The 20,426-nt window shown below is 40.0% G+C and overlaps 1 protein-coding gene across 1 annotated transcript in view; it reads right to left on the bottom strand.

Moving 5' to 3' along the window:
* man1a1 (mannosidase, alpha, class 1A, member 1) overlaps nucleotides 1-20,426 on the bottom strand; it is a 489,484-nt gene that overhangs the window by 17,607 nt on the left and 451,451 nt on the right. The window contains exons 8-10 of the mRNA XM_078542179.1: nucleotides 7,450-7,565; nucleotides 3,292-3,511; nucleotides 1,797-1,969 (exon numbers count right to left, since the gene is read on the bottom strand). Of these exons, the coding sequence (XP_078398305.1) occupies nucleotides 1,797-1,969; nucleotides 3,292-3,511; nucleotides 7,450-7,565 (509 nt within the window). The remainder of the gene's footprint in view (nucleotides 1-1,796; nucleotides 1,970-3,291; nucleotides 3,512-7,449; nucleotides 7,566-20,426) is intronic.

The raw sequence follows: 20,426 nt of genomic DNA, 5'->3' as shown, positions 1-20,426 counted from the left end.
GCAATCAGAATTTAGGGAGCTAGGTAGAAAATTAGCAAGCAGGGCCTCAAATGTAGTAATCTCTGGATTACACTCAGTGTCACCTGCCAGAGAGTACAGAAATAGGAGGATAAGGCATGCGAATGTGTGGCTGGAAAGATGGTGCAGGAGGGAGGGCTTTAGATTCCTGGGACACTGGGACTGGCTCTGGGGAAGGTGGCTCCTGTACAAGCTGGATGGGTTGCACCTGAACAGAGCCCAGGACTGAGTTCCTTACAGGGGCCTTTTGCTAGTGCTGTTAGGAGGGCTTTAAGCTCGGCAGGGGTATGGAACGAAGAGAAAATATTAGTAGAATACCTGGGTGCACAAAAGACTGGGAGGGACAGATAGCACTAGTATAGAGGATAGTGAGTTAATAGTTGAAGTCAAGGTGAGGGAGAAAGTAACACAGACAAAATAAGGGGTGAAATTTTGAAGGGGGTGCAGGAGCAGAAAGACCTGGGTGTATATGTGCATAGACCATTGAAGGTGGCAGGACAGGTGGGGAAAGCATATAATATCCTGGGCTTTATTAATAGGGGCATGGCAAACAAGAGCAAGGAGGTTATGCTGAATTTATACTAGATACTTGTTAGACCTCAGTTGGAGTATTGTGTACAGTTCTGGGTGCCACATTATAGGAAGGATGTGAGCACATTGTAGAGAGTGAAGAAGAGGTTTACAGGAATGGTTCCAGGGATGAGAAATTTCAGCTATGAAGATAGATTGGAGAGAAGGCTGAGGAGATTGGAGAGAAGGCTGAGGAGATTTGATAAAGATGCTCAAAATCATGACGGGCCTGGACAGTAGATAGGGAGAAACTGTTCCAGCTCGTAAAAGGATCAAAAATAAGAAGGCACATATTTAAAGTGAATTGCAAAAGAAGCAAATGTGACGCGCAAACTTTTTCAATGAGTGGTTCAGGTCTGGAACACACTGCCTGGAAGTGTGGTGGTGGCAGGTTCAATCAAGGCAGTTAAGAGGGCATTAGATGATTGTTTCTATCTGAATGATGTGCAAGGGTACAGGGAAAAGGCAGGGCAATGGTACTAGGTCATAATGCCCATTTGGAGAGCTGGTGTAGACACTGGTGGCCTCCTGTGCCATTAAAATTCTGATTCTGGGTGAGGTGATTGAACTTCTTGTGGCAGTGCATTCAGGTCCTCAGGGCTTGCCCCCTGGCATTGACCTCCAGTATTATCTGTTCCCACTGTCTTTTGACTGTCTGGTGGGCCTCCTAGCCCTCTGTGGATAAAGGCCATCTTCTCTCCCCCTTTCTACCTCCAAGACCTCCAGTACAGCATTCAAAAATATTGTAGCACTTTGTCTCTGCTGTACCATTGCTCACTTTTCAGTTTGGATTCTCTCAGCTACAATGCACCTCCCCTTTAAGAGGTGCAGGGTAGTTTTGAGCAGCACAGGCTAGCCACTCATGCTGATGTGTCCAGGCACTGACCTGCATGGTTAGCACTGGCTATACACAGATCATTTAAATGAGAAGGCAACACAAAGTTGATGCAATGCAATCAATAGATTGTGGTTTAACCACACTGCAATCTGTGCACCTATCTGTGGAATGATCCAGTTTAGCTTTCATTGACTTTTCCCTCCTGATACAATGGCCAGGTCTGAGAGCCAAAAAAAAACACATGAAAAATAAACCTGTGTCTTAACAGTTGTTACTAATCAGAATAGTGAAAATATAACTTTCACAAATATATGAGGCATTCCTGTTAAATACATGCTATCCTACTGAAGTTAGGGAGAAATACACATACCTGAACAGCTTCCCAACCCCACTGTCTGTACTTGGGGTCATGGGTTAGCCTCCACATGTACATGTGTGTCTCAATGACTTCAGGGCGCAGAATGTAATATTTCTCATTCTGTCTCGTTGCAATAGCTTCAACACCTCCATCAAACCTAAAGGCCTCAGGACCTAATTTTGTTGCTGGAAATGAAGTGCAGGTAAAGAGAATTTAATCATACAACATATAATATGTATATTTCAATTGAGACAAAATTAGTTTGCTCCAGAACTTTTTTATTCAAAAAATTTGAAGTAACTTTTGAAATTGTCCTCCATCAAAAGCTGGTTGATTCAGGTATACGCAAGCTATTTTTCATGTAGTAAATGTAAGAAAGCACAAATTTCTGTCAACAGAAAGGGCTTGTTACATTACAAAGCTATTAGAACATTTAAGTACTGAAATTTTGTTCAAAACAAGTGGGGGAAATTAATGAATAAAACAGAATGCTGAAATAACCTATTGAAGGTTTGAGATTTTTTTGTGGTCTTAATTTTCATTTGCATTTTTCAAATTGATGATGAGATAGGAGGAGTAAGTGGTAGGGTGCCAAAGATAATGACTTCTGTCTTAAAGTTTGACTGGAAGAAACTGCAGTTCATCCAGGGCTGAATGTTAGACAAGCAGGTTGATAACATAGTGACAGTCAAGGGATTGGCGGTGGTCATGGAGAGATAGTGATAATGTCTCTCTGAAATCACAGTAAAACATCAGTAATAAATTAGACCCATTGATTAATGATAATTACATTTAACTGCATAGCAGATTGCTTTATGGCATTCCATATTGCATATAGAGAAGGGTTCCACACTCTTATTTACATCTCTAACTTAGACAAGTTCATGGAACCGTATAATTTCCTTGACATTAATTTCCTGTTCATATCATTTCAGTGGCATTTTCTAGAGGCAAGCTTTCCTATGAATTCAAGACCAAATTATCTCCTAATGTGACGTATCTGTGAATCTAAGCTCTTGTTCGGCACCAACCTCAATCTTTTTACGTGTTTGAAGTTTTTTACCCAAAGCACAGCAAAAGGGCATAACCTGCAGGGTTCAACATCCTCCTACCACTTGCTGGAGAATATCTATGACTAGAGAGTTATTTAAGAAATAGGCAGAAGTAGAAGAATTAACCAGGGTTCCTGCTCTTTATTAGTATGGAACATAAACAAAAAGACAAATGGATTAGGCTGACTGGGTTGTTTCTATGTTCTTTATTTTACGTATCTTGATGATCCTTACTGGAAGTGTGCCTGTGTAGATAATAAGTAACAGCTGGGTCAGGTGCAACTGTGATGCTTCCTGCAGTTGAATTAGCTGCAGATATTCAATGTAAAGGATCTTATGTGAATAATGGACGCTTAAAGTTGACGATGGACAACCGAACACCTGTGAAACTACTCAACAATGAATCAACATCATGGGGATGGGAGAGAATGAAGTCATTAACAAATAAGCCGTACCTGAACGGTCATAAGACTCATGGCAAGTACGTGCAATCTCAGCAGCCAGTTCCATGTGATGACCGCTTCTTTCCTCAGGTGCACCATCTGCCCCTAGTGCAAACATGCCTCCAGCGAAACATGTCAGATGTCCCATCTTGTGCTCAAGTAAACCACCTTTCCATTCAGCAATATATTTAAGGCCGCCATTGGATTTTCTAATCAAATGAGTCTCAATTGCCTAAGTGAAGAATGAAATGCTGCTCAAAGTTTTCTAGGTCAAATATTTTGCTGCAATATAAACATCACTCTGGTCACAAGCAAGCTGTAATATTTGCATGGTTCTTCCACTGTAGGACTTACTTCCATTGGACAGATTTTTTTCAGTTATCAATACTTTTGGCTATTTTGATTTACTCTTTTTTGTTATTGAAACACCAGATGCTGTGATCACCAAACACAAACAGTTAATGCTCCTCTAAAATCCTTTGGCAAAAAACTCAAACAGGAGCTAGATTCAGATAAGAACCATTCAAATAAAGCCTCCTTTATTTCCAGTGTGGTTTCCAGGGCAATTTGACACTATTGCGATTACATTTTTGTCATAGGGCTATTTTCAACCATTTATTCACTGTCAGCTCTTCAAGGTTCAATTTTTAAATAAGAAATCCAACTCTAATTAACCTAAATATCTTTTTTGAAAAGAAAACATTAAAAGTCACAAAATCCCTTCCAGCAGTTACATTCAAACTCGGTACAAAAAAAAACAATGCTTCAAATTTACCTGAATTCCTAAATTAACACAAATGCTGTATGCCTCTGAATAAGCAAGTATATATTCAATTTTGTTTTAATGAAGTACATGCACTTATATAGCACTTCAGAATATGCCAAGTGCCTTACAGCTAATGGAATATTTTATTGAATAGTGACTGTTGTAATACAAGAAGAGTCACACAAAAAGCAATGAGGTTAACGGTCAGATAATCTGTTTTAGTATTCTTGGTTGAGGGATAAATATTGGCCAGGTCATTGGGCAAACTACTATTCTTTGAATGTGATCTTGTGTTTAGCTTTGAAAACAGATGCCCCAATTTAACGTCACATCCGACATCATACCTCCCACAGTCTAGATCTCTCTCATTACTATATACAAAGTATCATGTTGGATTGTCTATTCAAATCATTGGAATGGGGCTTAAAACCAGAGATGAGTGCACTACCACTGAGCTAAAGCTGACTAAAGAATACAGCTAAATAAACTGGACTTCCAATTTGAAAAAACAGAAACAAATGCATGATTGGCAACATTGATTTTATACAGGGCTTCCCAAACTGGGGGCTGAGATTCTGGGGTCGTGAGCTCTTCAACTAAAATGGTTGCCACTCTCAGCTTCCACCACCAAACCCCCACTCTCTCAGCTCCCATTGACAGGTTGTAGCAACTTAATTATTTCATTCAAAATATGATCCAGAATTGTAGAAAGCAGTCAGGCTATGTTTATATTGCTGCTATAGATTGGTGAGTGGTAGCTACAGAATTGCTTCCAGCGATATGGCATTTGTTTAAACTGGACCTGAATCAAACTCTTGTGCTCATGCGAGAGCCCTGCATTTGAATGGTAAATTGTCAATGTTTAGAATATGTGCAAGAGCATCCACACTCTCTAAGCATTACAAAACTTAGTTTTATGAAGTGCCTGGAAGATCCAAGGACATATTTTTTTAGTATAAAAGATACTGGACATCTAAAATAAAACAATGTGTTGGGTAAACTCAGTAGGTCTGGCACCATCTGTGGAGAGAGAAACAGAGTTAACATTTCAAGTCCAATATGTTGTTCAAAAACAGAAACAGAAATACCTGGAAAAACTCAGCAGGTCTGGCAGCATCGGCGGAGAAGAGCACAGTTGACGTTTCGAGTCCTCATGACCCTTCATCAGAACTAAGTAAAAATAGGAAAGGGGTGAAATATAAGCTGGTTTAAGGTGGGGGGTTTATTGGGACAAGCAGCCAGTGATAGGAGGAGTTAACCAAAAGATGCCACAGACAAAAGAACAAATAGGTGTTGAAGGTGGTGATATTATCTAAAGGAATGTGCTAATTAAGAGTAGAGAGCAGGACAAGTAAGATAGCTCGAGTGGGGGTGGGGTGAAATAATACTAAAAGGGCATAAAAGGTATAGATAAACAATGGGTGGAAATACATTTAAAAGTAATGGAAATAGGTGGGAAAAGAAAAATCTATATAAATTATTGGAAAAAACAAAAAGAAGGGGGAAGAAATGGAAAGGGGGTGGGGATGGAGGAGAGAGTTCAAGATCTAAAATTGTTGAACTCAATATTCAGTCCGGAAGGCTGTAAAGCTCCTAGTCGGAAGATGAGGTGCTGTTCCTCCAGTTTGCGTTGAGCTTCACTGGAACAATGCAGCAAGCCAAGGACAGACATGTGGGCATGAGAGCAGGGTGGAGCGTTGAAATGGCAAGCGACAGGGAGGTCTGGGTAATGCTTGCGGACAGACCGAAGGTGTTCTGCAAATGTATTTCCACCCATTGTTTATCTATACCTTTTATGCCCTTTTAGTATTATTTCACCCCACCCCCACTACAGCTATCTGTACTTTGCTTGTCCTGCTCTCTACTCTAAATTAGCACATTCCTTTAGATATCACCACCTTCAACACCTCTTTGTTCTTTTGTCTGTGACATATTTTAGTTATCTCCTCCTATCACTGGCTGCTTGTCCTAACAAACCCCCCCCCCTCCCAAACCAGCTTATATTTCACCCCTTTCCTATTTTTACTTAGTTCTGTTGAAGGGTCATGAGGACTCGAAACGTCAACTGTGCTCTTCTCCGCCGATGCTGCCAGACCTGCTGAGTTTTTCCAGGTATTTCTGTTTCTGTTTTTGTTTTGGATTTCCAGCATCCGTAGTTTTTTGTTTTTACCAATGTGTTGTTCCTTTGGAACTAAGGGGCAGTAGAAACGTGATGGGTTTTATGCTGTTGATTAAGGGTGGTCAGGTTTTAATACTTTGACACTCAACGGAATAATACTTCAGGGTCCAGAGTGAGAAACTTGATTTTGGAATTACAGGGAACTTTGGCAGAGATGAAAAGTGACAATCACATAGCCTGACTGCTTTCTACAATTCTGAAACATTTTTTGAATGAAATAATTAAGTTGCCATAACCTGTTAATAGGAGCTGAGAGAGCGGGGTTTGGTGGTGGAAGCTGACACCATATTTCATCAAATTATCATGCAGTGGGTCTGTTTGTCTAGCTATGCTTATCACACAGAGGTACATATAGTATTCTCTAGAACCAGATCATGAAATGATTGGGAATAGAAACATTTATAAACTCAGTCATTTGGTAATACAGAACTTGAGTATTGCTGAAAAGAAAGACATGATAAAAGCTTTTTGTCTTGCACTCATCAGGAAACTTACACAAATACCAAAATAAGGGTGGGGGGGGGAACAACAATTTATACTGTATGTGAAGAGAAGGCTGAAGTCAAACTATGTTGTTGATATCCCGAATTTGGTCTTTGTCATACCCCTCTCTCAGGTATACAAATCGTCGTTTGGTATTACAGGACTTGAGTATTGCTGAAAAAAAGAGACTTGTTTATCCTAAAAGCTTAGATTTAAATCTTAACCAAATCACATTAGGTTTATTCTTCATTGGTGAGAAGATCACAATCATTTCATTTTTAAAAAAAAGGGTTCATATAGAATTTTCTAGCAATAAGTACAGATAATACTGTAAACTAAAACGAGAAATTTATCATAATTTATGATACATAAAACCTTCATTGTTTAACTTATTATTCATTCTGTATTATGTGGCTAAGTTTTGATATTTTGTTGAGTGACCGTCTTTTGCACTATTAGTGTTCTGCACAATATCGTTCATGATAAATTCATATTAAGACAGATTACTGTATTATTCTGTAACAAGCAAAGAAAATATATGCACCAGCTTTTTTCTCACAAACAGCATTTCAATGTAACTATTTATCAAACTTACAAAAGCATTATCTAATTATTTGTAATTTATATCTGGTTAAATATAAGCACTAAATGGTTCACATTTTCTGCATGTTTTTTTAATGAAATCATATGTGTACTAGTTATTATCAAGAAACTAAATAAAAGATTAAAATGCCCCGTTTACCTGAACTGCATCATAATACATTTTCCGGGCTTCTTCATCAGTCTTGTCTGACATCAGCCATGCCTTGAGCAAATATTCATAAAAGCTGTCTCCAAGCCCTCCAACAGATACGTGATCTGAAAGAGCAGGTACATAAACCAGCAAGTTCCAGGAGATATCTCAACATGAAGCAAACAATGAGGTTATAAAATCATTCACTTGCATATAGCACATTACTGACAGTTCATATAGGAACTAATGTTATAGACTATACCAGAATGAGACATAAATACAAGCACAGATCTTAAACCTTGTTTTTACATAAAGCAGGATTCTTAATATTTAATAAAACATTCCTACATAATAGTAAAAACCCATTTTCCTCAACAATTAAGAATATTATTTGATTAGGTTTAAAGAAGCTAATCTATCAATAAAAACGGGACTGTTTTGTTTACAGTATTAAACAAATTAATAATTTTTTAAAACAAAAACTAACCCACCATATTAAAATTGGCACCCAAAATGCAGTTGCAGTTATGTGTTATTCTCCTGCCGCAGCTAAACATTCCACACAACTTCTAATATCCAACTAATGGCAGATTATGTGAACAATTACAGAAGTTACAATTTTTTCATGCAATGTTACTGCATACACATGTTTTTAAACATTACTTTTGTGCATTTTCTAGCTAAAGTCTGTAGCTGTGTAGAGTAGAAGTGCAGCTGGAAAACATTTGAGTTACATGTAGGCTTCAATCTCACCCTGTCTGCCAGGAAAGAGGTGTGCGGAGCATATCAGTATGGTTAATTTAATGTTTCAAAGTGCAGTCAGCTGGGCCTGCTTCTCCCAAATATTATAAAAGGCTCCATGATAATTTTTGAAAGTGACTTGGGCTGCTTAATCTCTGCTTTTTATAACAGGTATTCATACAGCACTGACCTTATACTCCACACAGCATCAAGCCGAGCTGAACTTTAGTAGAGTTTTACAGCCACTTTCACATCAACGCTCAGCTAAAAATGTTTCGCATCACTGCAAAACTGGCAGTACTCTTAGAATACATATGGGCATGATACCACATTTGTCAAACACCATTTCCCTTTCATAAATCCTTGTCTCTGCCCAATCATAGTGATTTTCCAAGTGCCCAGTTATTAAGTTCCTAATAATAGATTCTAGCATTTTCCTTACGACTGATATTAGTCTAACTGGTCTGTAGTTCCCTATTTTCTTTATCCTTTTCTTGAATAGCAGAGCTATGTTTGACCATTATTCTACTTGAAGCTATTCTGAAGTTTAGGAAATTCTGGAAAATTAAAACCAATGGATCCATTATCTCTGTACCTACACCTCTTTTAAAACCATCAGGTGTGGGCTATTAGGTCCAGGGCATTTCTAGGCTCTTAGAGAAATAGTACAGGGGAAATTAACTGGACTAAGTTCCTCATTACTTCTAGAATGTGTTTGCTGTCCTTAACAGATACAAAGTGTTTACTTAATCGTAAAATCACAGAACGGTTACAGCGCAGGAGGCCGCCATTCAGCTTGCTGTGTACTTGCACGCTCTCTGCAAGAGCTACTCAGCTAGCTTCACTCCTCTGCCTTTACCCCATTGTCCTGCAATTTTTTCCCTTTAGATTATCCCACATCCTTTTGAAAGCCGTAATTCAATCTGCCTCTACCACACTTAGTGCATTCCAGATCCTAAACACTCAGTGAATAAAATAGATTTTCCTCATGTCGCCTCTGCTTCTTCTACCCATCACCTTAAATGAATGCCCTCTGGTTCTTGACTCTTCCACCAAAATGAACAGTTTCCCTCCATCTACTCTGTCCAGACCCATCATGATTTTAAGCATCTTTACCAAATCTCCTCTCAACCTTTTCTAAAGAGAAGACATCCCCACCCCAGCTTCCTCATCCCCAGGAACATTCTCATAAATTGTTTCTGCACATTCTGCAATGCCTTCACATCTAACCTAAAGTGCGGCACCCAGAATTGGGCACAACAATAAAGTCTCTGCCATTCCTTTATTTGCTTGCCTGTAAAAAATCCATATGTATTTTTGCAAATCTCTTCCTTTTTACATATCTATACAAGTTTTTACAATTTTTGCTCTTGCTAATTTACTATAACTCACATTCTAGTTTCTCTTCCATTAACAATTTCTTGGTCCTCCTTTGCTGAATTATAAAATTTTCCCAATCCTCAGGTTGACTACTCTTTTTTTAAGCAACATTTTAAGTATCTTCCTTTCATCAAACACTATATTTTAACTTTTTTGTTAGTCATAGTGGGCCACTTTCCTATGGCTGTTTTTGGTTTTGAGGAATGCATATTCATTGCAAATTATGAATCATTGCTTGAAATGTTTGTCATTGCTTATCTACCATCATTTCTTTTAATCTAATCTCCCAATCTATCTGAACCTTTTTACCTGTTAAACTACATGGTTTACTTTGTTCAAATTTAAGATCCTAGTTTCACACTTAACTAAATCACTTTCAAACTCAATGTCAAATTCTAACATACTACGATCACTCCTCCCCAGAGGCACCTTTACTCTGAGATCATTAATTAACTCAGTCTCATTGCACAATACAAAATCTAAGATAGCCTGTTCCTGAGCTGGTTCCCCAATATAATGACCCATAAAACCATCTTGAATGTGTTTCATGAACTCGACCTCCACCCAATTACTACAAAAAGTTCTCCATGATTACTGTATTATCCTTGTTACTCCTCTAATTTCTTGATTTGTATTCTGCCCAATGCTACAACTACTATTAAGTGGCCTATGAACTATTATCACCAGTGTTTTCTTCCCCCTTGTTTTTTTAGCTCCACTCAAACTCTTGGTTTTCGGAGCTAAGATCCTTTCTCTCTACAGCAGAACCCCGCTTCCCAGCAGCCCTGCCACCTCACAACCAACCGTCCACTCCCTTTCTATTCATCTATTTTATTGTGAACACTTTGCACATTCAACTATACTGGTTTTAGCTTTAACTTTTTTCTTTTTTTTTTCCTGATGCCACCTTAGTCACTAATGCCTTTTGCCTTTGTAGACCATCTGTCCTGATCCACTCTGCTTATTTTTACCCAAATTGCTACTCCGCTCTGTAGCCTTGACAAATCTCTTTCTGCTTTTGAATTTACCGTTCCCTGAGTCCTTCATAACCCCTTCATTAGTTTAAAGCCTTCTCTACTGCACTAGTTATTTGATTCACAAGGGCACTTGACTTGACCCAGTCTGATTTAAGTGCAGCCCAGGCCGAAAGGAACAGCTCTTTTCCCAGTAATGGTACCAGTGTCCCATGAATTGAAACCCCAGCTCCCATATCACTCTTGCAGCATCACATTTAAAAGTCTAATCTATTTGTCCCTATGTCGATTTGCATGTAGCTAAGGTAACAATCCAGAGATTATTACCTATGAGGAGCTACATCTTAATTTCAACCTTAGCTCCGCAGAATCTCATTTCTAGTTCAACCTGTATTGTCGATTTCTACGTGGACCACGACGACTCGACCTACTTCAATTTCAAGTTCTTCTCTAGCCATGTGGAAATGTCCTTAACCCTGGCATAAGGCAGGCCACACAACCTTCAGAGCTGCCAGTACCAGTTGCAGAAAACTGTATCCATCCCCCCAACAATACTTTCCCCTGCCACTACCGTGTTCCTTTTCACTCCCTCCATTTGAATGGCTTCCTGCATCGTGATGTTGTGGTCAATTACTCATCCACTCTGCAGACTTTGCCTTCATTTACACAGGCAGTAACAGCCTTGTGCCTGTAGGATAAAAGTGAAGGTTGAACACCACCACTCCGCCGTCCCCCAGGGTGCAGCTAAAAGTTGAGTTTTAAGTAAACAGATTTTCTGTTACAAAAATGTTGTTTTTTTCCACAAGTTAATTCAAAACTAAAAGCAATAACTACATCAGTAAATTCTTGAATTTAGATCAGAAATATTGCAAAATGCTCAAGATACAAATGCAAAATCTTGAAGATCAAGAGATGCACAGCTACGAAAGGTAGCACTACATTAGTGGTTGCAATTATCCCTAATTGTAGTGCACTTTAGTTTGCATAATGGAAAATATGGAAAGAAAACTGGCAGTAATGAACCATTATGCACAAACTTCATTTACATCACTGCAGATGCATAATATACTTGACTCTTGGTTTTAGCCTTCACCTTTACCATTAAGCAGAGAGAAGGAACAAATGGGGAGAGATGGCTTCCTTGGATGTCAATAGTGATCCTCAGTGTGACCAGTAGGCTGAAGAATCTAAAAGGGGTAATTTCATTTCCAGGCCTTTTCACCATCATTCCACTGAGAACTAAGAATCCTCACATTTCATGGCAGCCAGATGAAATAAACACACCATCCCTTCAAATATGTGACTGTTTTCTTAAGTCTTTCAATACAGTTTTAACAAACAAAATTTGGGACACCATGACAGCAAAAATTGATAAGCACTTCCCTGTGTTCTCACAAGGTGAGAAGGAAAATTTAAGATCTGGTCATTATGGGTCACTGTAATGCACTTCCTACAGCTAGCTATACAGCAGCATAGTTGTCTCTTGAGGAAAGGTTAAGGATGTGATCACAAAAAATGTGGAAGGGGAAGAATATCAACTATATTACAAATATAGGTTTATGAAGCCTGAGGAAACTAGAAGCTATGTTCCTCTAAACTGCACCAATCTGCAATATACCACAGAGTGAAACAAAGAGGCCGTGCACAACTAACATTGCCATTGACATGTTCGCAAGCGCAGTCACACAGCAATCTTACAGGGACTGTGCAGTGCAACAGGTTGCATACAATGAAGAAATATTAGAGGAAGCATCAATTGCAAAATCACTGAAAGGGACATTTAAGTTACTCAACATGTTACCAGCTTCCAAGTGTAGGTGGCAATCTTGAGACATACATTCTAAAAGAAAACATACTTCAGCAAATGAAGGCATAAAGGAAGCTAGATCTTTAGGTTTCCAAGATTACCATGGAAACCTTTGACATTTGCAATTGAAACAAGTAACTGCACATTAATCTTCAAGGACACTCATCAATAATATCCTGTGCTATTATATGCATTATTGCAGCAGACAAAATTCTACAGGCACATTTCTGCAGAAATTCACTGTCACTCTGCTGTCAGATTAGTCAGGTTAAATGAATTCACACAAAAATTGGCACTGTGCCAGAATTTCTTTACTAAATTAGAGTTCTTCAACAAGGAGAGATAAAAACTGATATTCCAGGAAGAGAAGATTTCAAATGCAAGGCAAATGCTTTCAAAGCAGTCAATATTAATTCTAACTATTTGAGGGGTAAGGGAAAGGGAAAAAAAATAATCAGCATACTAATTTACTGTTATGAAATCCATAGGTGAAATATTGTTGGACGCTTTAAAACGGTGATATTTAATGACAACACAGCCCTACAATGCTAATCCATTTTCTCCCAAGTAATTACATATCAGATTAAATAAAAAATCACAAAGTTCTGAAACATGTACATGTTGCGACCTACCAACACAAGATAGCATTCAAAGATATAAGTTCTAAGCAATAGAAAAAACTAAACGTGCTTGGACAAAGCACAGAGCAAGTGCTGTATGAACAGAGATACTCACATCACCAAAATTCATACATCTACAAATCCCAATCACAGATTTGCAGGCGATAGGACTAGATTCAAATTCCAGAGCAGACTGCCAAATTCATATCCTTAAAAGCCAGTAGAGTTTTACCTTTCTCAACTGAACTAACACCAGAAATACATAAAAGTTCCAACATGGAAACAGGCTATTTAGCACAACAGAACTGTGATGCTTTTCACCTTCCAAGCAAACAAATAATTTTGATCACATTTGCCCACCATTTCCCCAATATCTCTGACTCCTTTTCATTCATCCATCCATCTAATCTATTCTTGATTGTTGACATAGCTTTGTCTTAAGTCACCAACGGTGGGGATGAATTCTACATTTAATCTTATACCTATGAAGCAGGCTGGGCCTAGTAGATGAGCACCACTTACTGGGGAGTCTAATTTCACTTTGCTTCAGAGCCAATTCAAGCTCTGGACTTGCCCTCCAAAATTTTAGCTTCACAATGAAGCAGACTTGCTTTGCATAAACCACATGGGTTGTAGTGTGAATTGATCTAGAAATGCTAATTTTCTTCCTTGCACATACTAGTCTTTAGGTTTTGGTTTTATTAGCATGCTTTTCTTTTCATCCCAATTACCTTTCTGACATTTCTTTTCTGTTAAAAGGCATAGAAAATGTTACTACCTGCAGGGAAATCCAAAACTAGAGGGCATATACAATACTCACCAATAAATCCAACAAGAATGTTGGATTCATTCAGAATGGTGAGAAAGTGGAACTTGCTATCACAAGGAATAGTTGAGGCAATTGGCATGGATGTATTTAAGGAGCAGCTAGATAAACAGGAGGGAGAAAAGAACAGGAGAATTTATTTAGAGGATAAGATGAAGTAAAGCGAAACAAAGCTCTTTTTTAAAAATTAATTATTTCATGGGATATGGGTGTCACTGGCAAGGCCAGCATTTGTTGCTCATCCCTAATTGCCCTTGAGAAGCTGGTGGAGAGCCTCCACCTCGAACTGGGCAGTCCATCTGGAGGTACACTGACGGTGCTGTTAAGAAGGAAGTTCCAGAATTTTGATCCCATGACAATGAAGGAACAGCGATATGTTTTCAAGTCAGAATGGTGTGGGGCTTGGGAGGGAACTTGCAGATGGTGGTCTTCCGATGCATCTGCTACCCTTGCCCTGATAGGTGGTAGAAGTCAGGGGTTTGGAAGGTACTGTCAAAGGTGCCTTGGCAAGCTGCTGCAGTGGATCTTGTAAACAGTACACATTGTGGCCATTGTGCGTCGGTGGTGGAGGGAGTGAATGTTAAGTTGGTGGGTGGGGTGTCAAACAAGTAGGATGGTGTTGAGCTTCCAGAGTGATTGGAGCGGCACTTATCCAGGCAAGTGGGACGTATTTCATCACACTCCTGCCTTATGCCTTGTATATGCTGGGCAGGTTTTGGGGAATCAGCTGGTGAGATAATCTCCACAGGGTTCCCAGCCTCTGACCTGCTCAGATCACAGAATCGCAGTGCAGAAGAGGCCCTTCGGCCCATCGAGTCTGCACCGACACATGAGAAACACCTGATGTTGATAGTGGGGGAATTTAGTGATGGCACTGAATGCCAAGGGGAGATAGTAAGATCCTCTCATTGGAGATGGTCATTGCCTGGCACTTGCATGAATATTTTATAACATATAAAGGATTATAATGGATATATGGCAAAGAAACAGGCCACTCAGCCCAAACAGCCCATGACCGTTGTTATGTTCTGCTCAAGCCTCCTCCCATTTTTCCTCCTTCAAATCTATCATTGTAACCCTCTACTCCCTTCTCCCTCATATATGCTTGTCTAGTTTCTCCTTAAGTGGATCTATACTATTTGCTTCAATGACTTCCTGTGGTGACAAGTTGCACATTCTCACCACCCTTTGGATAAAGAAGTTTCTTCTGAATTCCCTACTGGATTTTTTGGTCACTGTCTTATATTGATGGCTTCCAGTTATGCTCTTCCCCATAAGAGAAAACATTCTCTCTGCATCCACTTTATCAAAACCTTTCATAATTTAAAAGAACCGCTCAGTCTTTGTCCAAGAAAAGAGAAACCCATCCTGTCAATCCTTTCCTGACATGTATAGCCACACATTTCTGGTGTCATCTTTGTAAATCTTCTCTGCACTCTCTCCAGTGCTCCTATATCCTTTTTATAATATGGCAACCAGAACTGCACACAATACTCTAAGTACAGTACCCTAATAACATATACTTGCCACTTATCAGGCCAAGCCTGAATGTTGTCCAGGTCTGGCTGCCTATGGACACAGACTGCTTCAGCATGAGGAACTGCAAATGGTACTGGACATTGATAGTTGCACAAATGAACATCTCCATTTATGACCTTTTGATGGAAGTAAGGTCATGGATGAAGCAGCTGAAGATGGTTAAGCCTAGGACAATACCCTGAGGAACTCCTGCAGTGATGTCCTGAGAATGAGATGATTGGCTACCAACAACCACAACCATTTTCCTTTTTGCTAGGTATGACTCTAACTAGTGAGCAGTTTTCTCCTCAGTTCCATTGACTTCAATTTTGCCAGGGCTCCTTGTTGCCACACCTGGTCAAATGCTGCTTTGATGTCAAGGGCAGTCATTCTCACGTCACCTCTAGAGTTCAGCTCTTTTGTCCATGTTTGTGTGCTAGGAAGATGATTCCTGCCTTGGACAGCTTTTTCCCTCTCAACAGTGTCTTTATTATCTACTACAATGGTCTTTGCCACCTCCGCATCGGTTAGATATAGATAGTGGAGAAGGCTGCTGCTCATTGCGCCAGGGAGAGCAAACAACCACAAAAGCACTGCAGTAAGCAGGGGAGCAGCAAAATGACAGGCCATTGAGACAGGTTCAAATATTGAAGGGAGATACAAAAAGAAACTAAGATTATACTAGGTAGGAGTTAGATATGTTGTAAGTTTTCAGATAAAGAACATACTTCCATTATTGCACTTCCATCACTACTGTGGAATCATTTTATTGATTTTAAATGTTACTCAATCTCAAAACAGACTAGAAATGACTGAGATATGCCAAAATCAATACTGACATTTCATTTTGCAATGCCTACAGAAAGGCAGGATTTCAAAGCAATTTTTCACTCAACATTCATTTTGTGGAAACAGTGAGACACAGACACAAGTAGTTTAACTGCAAATCCTTTCAAAATTCAGAGATAGTAAAAATAAATTTGAAAACATGCGGAGCAAAACTGTGTACAGAGTAACAGACATTTACTAATCTGAATAATGGGCTTAGATAACCTCAGGACCCACAGTGATTTAGGGCTATTAGCTGAAGCTCTTGATGAGATCCTTGCCTGTTAATAACTCCTGAGTATTATCATCCCTTATGTGATCACTGTAGCGTGTCTAGTACGTTTCTCCATATTGTTGGAGGTGCAATCTTTTGAATGAGATACTATCAAATGTACACAAAATACGCCAGGGAGCTAATCAATGAACAGGGAGTTCTTACGTCGGGCTGAGCAACATTTCCTGCTCGTTAACACAACCAAAACAAAAATACAGCTGATCATCCATCTTATTCAATGTTTATGGGGCTCTGCTGTGTACCTTGAAGTCCAGCAAAAGTAACAATCATGACTGCGCTCCAAAAGTAATTAATTTGTTGTGAAGCCTTCTGAGAACGTTATAAGGTGCTGTATAAATTAAATTAGAAATACTATGTTTTGCATCATGACAATGGTTTCACTCTTCTTGGACTAACCAGAGCACCCCACATTGTTTCTAAGTGGCTACATTTACATTAATAAATGTCATCGTCACACAGGTGTCTATTAAGTAACAAAATCATCAGAAAATGAGGAAAATAAAGAAAATGAATTTAAAATACCCTAACTAATAAGTTATAGAGGGGAAAATTATGCTTCAAGGCTGAATGTGCACCCATCTTGTGTAACATTTTATCCCCGCTCCAAACTCCGTTCCCTAAATACTGCATCCACCCCTCTTTCTCTTGCAACAATCTGAGAGTAAGCCAGTCTGTTTGCAATCTTGGTGTCACATTTGACCTGAAGATGAGCTGCTTGCCTCATATTCGTGCCATCACTAAGATTGCCTAATTCCACCTTCATAACATCGTCTAATTTTGTCCCTGTCTCAGCCCATCTGCTGCTGGAACTTTCATTCATACCTTTGTTACCACTAGATTTGACTATCCCAACGCATTACTAGCTCATCTCCCACAATCTAGCCTCTGTAAACTTAAGGTCATCCAAAAACCTGAAGCCCATGTCTTCATTTGCACTAACTGGTTTCTTGTGCATTCCCAATTATAATGCCCCATTATTGGTGACCGCCTTCGGTTGCCCATCCTCCTTATACCTTTCAGCCTCTCCAGCTTGTTTTCCTCCAGAAACTGAACTGGACTAGCTGTATAACTGCTGTGGCTACAAGAGCAGGTCAGAGGCTAGGAGTCCTGCGATAAGTAACTCACCTCCTGACTCCCCAAAACCTGTCCACCATCAACAAGACAAAAGTCAGGAGTGTGATGGAGTACTCCCCACTTGCCTGGATGAGTGCAGCTTCCACAATGCTCAAGAAGCTTGACACCATCCCAGACAAAGCAGCCTGCTTGATTGGCACCACATCCACAAATATTCACTCCCTCGACCACCGACGCACAGTAGCAGCAGTGTGTACCGTCTACAAGATGCACTGCAGAAACTCATCAAGGCTCCTTAGACAGTACCTTCCAAATCCACGACCACTATCTAGAAGGACAAGGGCTGCAGATAGATGGGAACACCACCACTTGGAGGGGAACTTCCAGGTCATTCACCATTCTGACTTGGAAATATATTGCCGTTCATTCACTGTCGCTGGGTTAAAATCCTGGAACTCCCTCCCTAACAGCACTGTGGGTGTACCTATAAGCACATGGACTGCAGCAGTTCAAGAAGGCAGCTCACCACCGCCTTCTCAAGGGCAACTAGGGATGGGCAAAAAATGTTGGCCCAGCCAGCGAAACCCACATCCTGTGAATGAACAAAAAAAACCCACAGTCCTTGAAACCTACCTCTTTGACCAAGCTTTTGGTCATCTGACCTAATATCTGTATGTGGCTTGGTGTCGTATTTGGTTTTATAATGCTGCTGTGAAGCACACTGGGATAGTTAATTACAATAAAGGTGCTATATAATATGTTGTTTATGGTGGTGGGGATGGGAAACTGAAATAGGAGCAAAATAACTTCCTTGAAGAGCTCAGATAGTAAATGTGCTGCACATTGTGGTACTGAGCCACATGCAGCGAAGTCTGAGATTGAAAGTTTTGTTTCTGCTGAGTTATCCAATCTCAATAGGGAAGCGGTAGGACACAATATTTGTGGCTTAGGACCCCTTAAATTAGGGAGGAGAAAAATTAGTCCCCAGGGGTGGAATGTAAAGCTATCTTGATAGTCAAGTGAAAAATTCACATGGGCATGTTAGCTAAGAATAATAGCAGGCTCAGGTGAAGTTCCTTGCAAGGTCAGATGGCCATTGACACTTGGAGATTTTCAGGTCCCCCACTGGGCAGAAATATGTCAGTAGATCCCTAAAAATGGCACGGTACAACGACTGGTCCATCACTGCTGGCAGTGTGAATGACCCTGTCCTCCCAAGTTCCTTTAAGCACACAAATCAGGACTCAATGATGCAAATAGGTCCTTGTTTATCATTCTAGGATTCAATCAAACACCATCCAATTACAGCTGGTGCTCCAGCTGAAGGACTCTGCAAAGATAAAAACTTACTTATTTTTATGGGGCCAGGAGGAGTAGGATACTCCTCTAGACACCAGAAAGGAAAGCTCCCCATCATCCTCCAAAGACTTACCCTTGTTCAAGTCCAGAAGTCAACTGGTCTGCCCGTTATCACAGCAGTGCAGAAATAGAAGGCTGCACATGACAACTTTAATTTTATTCCAGCTGCCCCTATGTTAATGAGGAACTGCCCTCAAAATCTCAAAATGGACCTGGGCCCGTCAGCATTGTTGGGCCACTATCACTTTCTGCCTGGCAGCTGCTTGCAAATCATGTCAGGAGCAAATACAGACTTTTTGCCTAGATTTACCCATGCAATTTAGCCAGAAAGTATTAAAGCCATGCTTATCGGAGGGGGGGGGGGGGGGGGTGGAGTCTTGGTTGCTATAAGTCTCTATTGTCCATTATATTAAGGGTTAAAAGTGTAGAGTTTTGGTTTCAGTTTAAAGTGAATTGGGAGTTGTGTACTTTCGGTTTGGTTTAGTATGCCTGGCTGTGTTTACAAACAATGTTTGAACTTCTGACCCAGCCAGAGAGGCTCCTAGAAGCAAGAAAGCCCCAATGTTGCTTTGGAGAAAATTGCTGAGGCCGGAGCTATGCTCTAAAAGGAAAACTGATGGGTTCTGAGTTTTTTTTAAGGAAAAAGTATAAGAGAAGCTGGCCCATAGGATGCTTGTGTTTAACCAAAGGACTCAGTTCTGTATGTTTACAGAGGAAGAGGGACAGTCCAGAGGATTGGGTCAGGCCAAGCAGTTCTGTAAAGAGAGAAGTCCAGCACACCAAGGGAGTGTCTATGTGTGACTGTCAGCGGCCCCTGTACTTAAGCCAGGAGGTCGCATCGGTAGGGATATATCATAGAACTGAGCTGTGATCTGTGCAGTCAGACCCAGAGAAAAAGGAACTGCCTCCCTGAGTACAAGTATGTTTAAAAGCCTATTAGAGTGAAAGTCACAATACAAAGGTTAAGCTGGGCTAAGTCTATTGGATTGAGTTTTAAGACAGCAGCTCATTTTTTAGGATCATTATCTTATTTTGTCAGTGTACCTATTTAATCATTATTGCTTGTGTTGTTCAAGTTTTATAGTTAAAATTCTTTTGGAGTTTCAATTTAATCTTGGAGTCCTGCTGCTTATTTCCTTACCCTTGGTTTTTCCACGTATTACATTCTTTAAATGATTATGGTCTATCAAACCTGATCCTAACAAGTATCAGGCCTATCCAATATTCTCATAGCTGGGATCATAACATGGTTTGTTCCATGAACAGTGCAGGAACGACAGGGTAGACGCTACAATTAGTTTGAGTGCCCATGGGTCAAGGTGATGAAAGCTGTGCCGTATTCTTGCTCCTGATCACGAAGCTGCTAGAAATACATGTCTGTGTGTGGAGAATAGGGCCAGGACCTAATGCGATACATCTTGCAATCACATTTCCTGTAAGCACTGTGCATCATGCCTCACACATCAATAATCAGTTTAACAGCAGAGGGTGGCCAGCAATAATGGAACGGTACTCATGACAAGAGGGAACATGACAAAATTGTGGGATGGCGGGGGTGGTCTCT

The sequence above is a fragment of the Cetorhinus maximus genome, chromosome 5 (assembly GCF_964194155.1).
Source record: "Cetorhinus maximus chromosome 5, sCetMax3.hap1.1, whole genome shotgun sequence".
NCBI lineage: Eukaryota > Metazoa > Chordata > Chondrichthyes > Lamniformes > Cetorhinidae > Cetorhinus > Cetorhinus maximus.
This window is presented reverse-complemented; position numbering and strand designations above follow the sequence as displayed.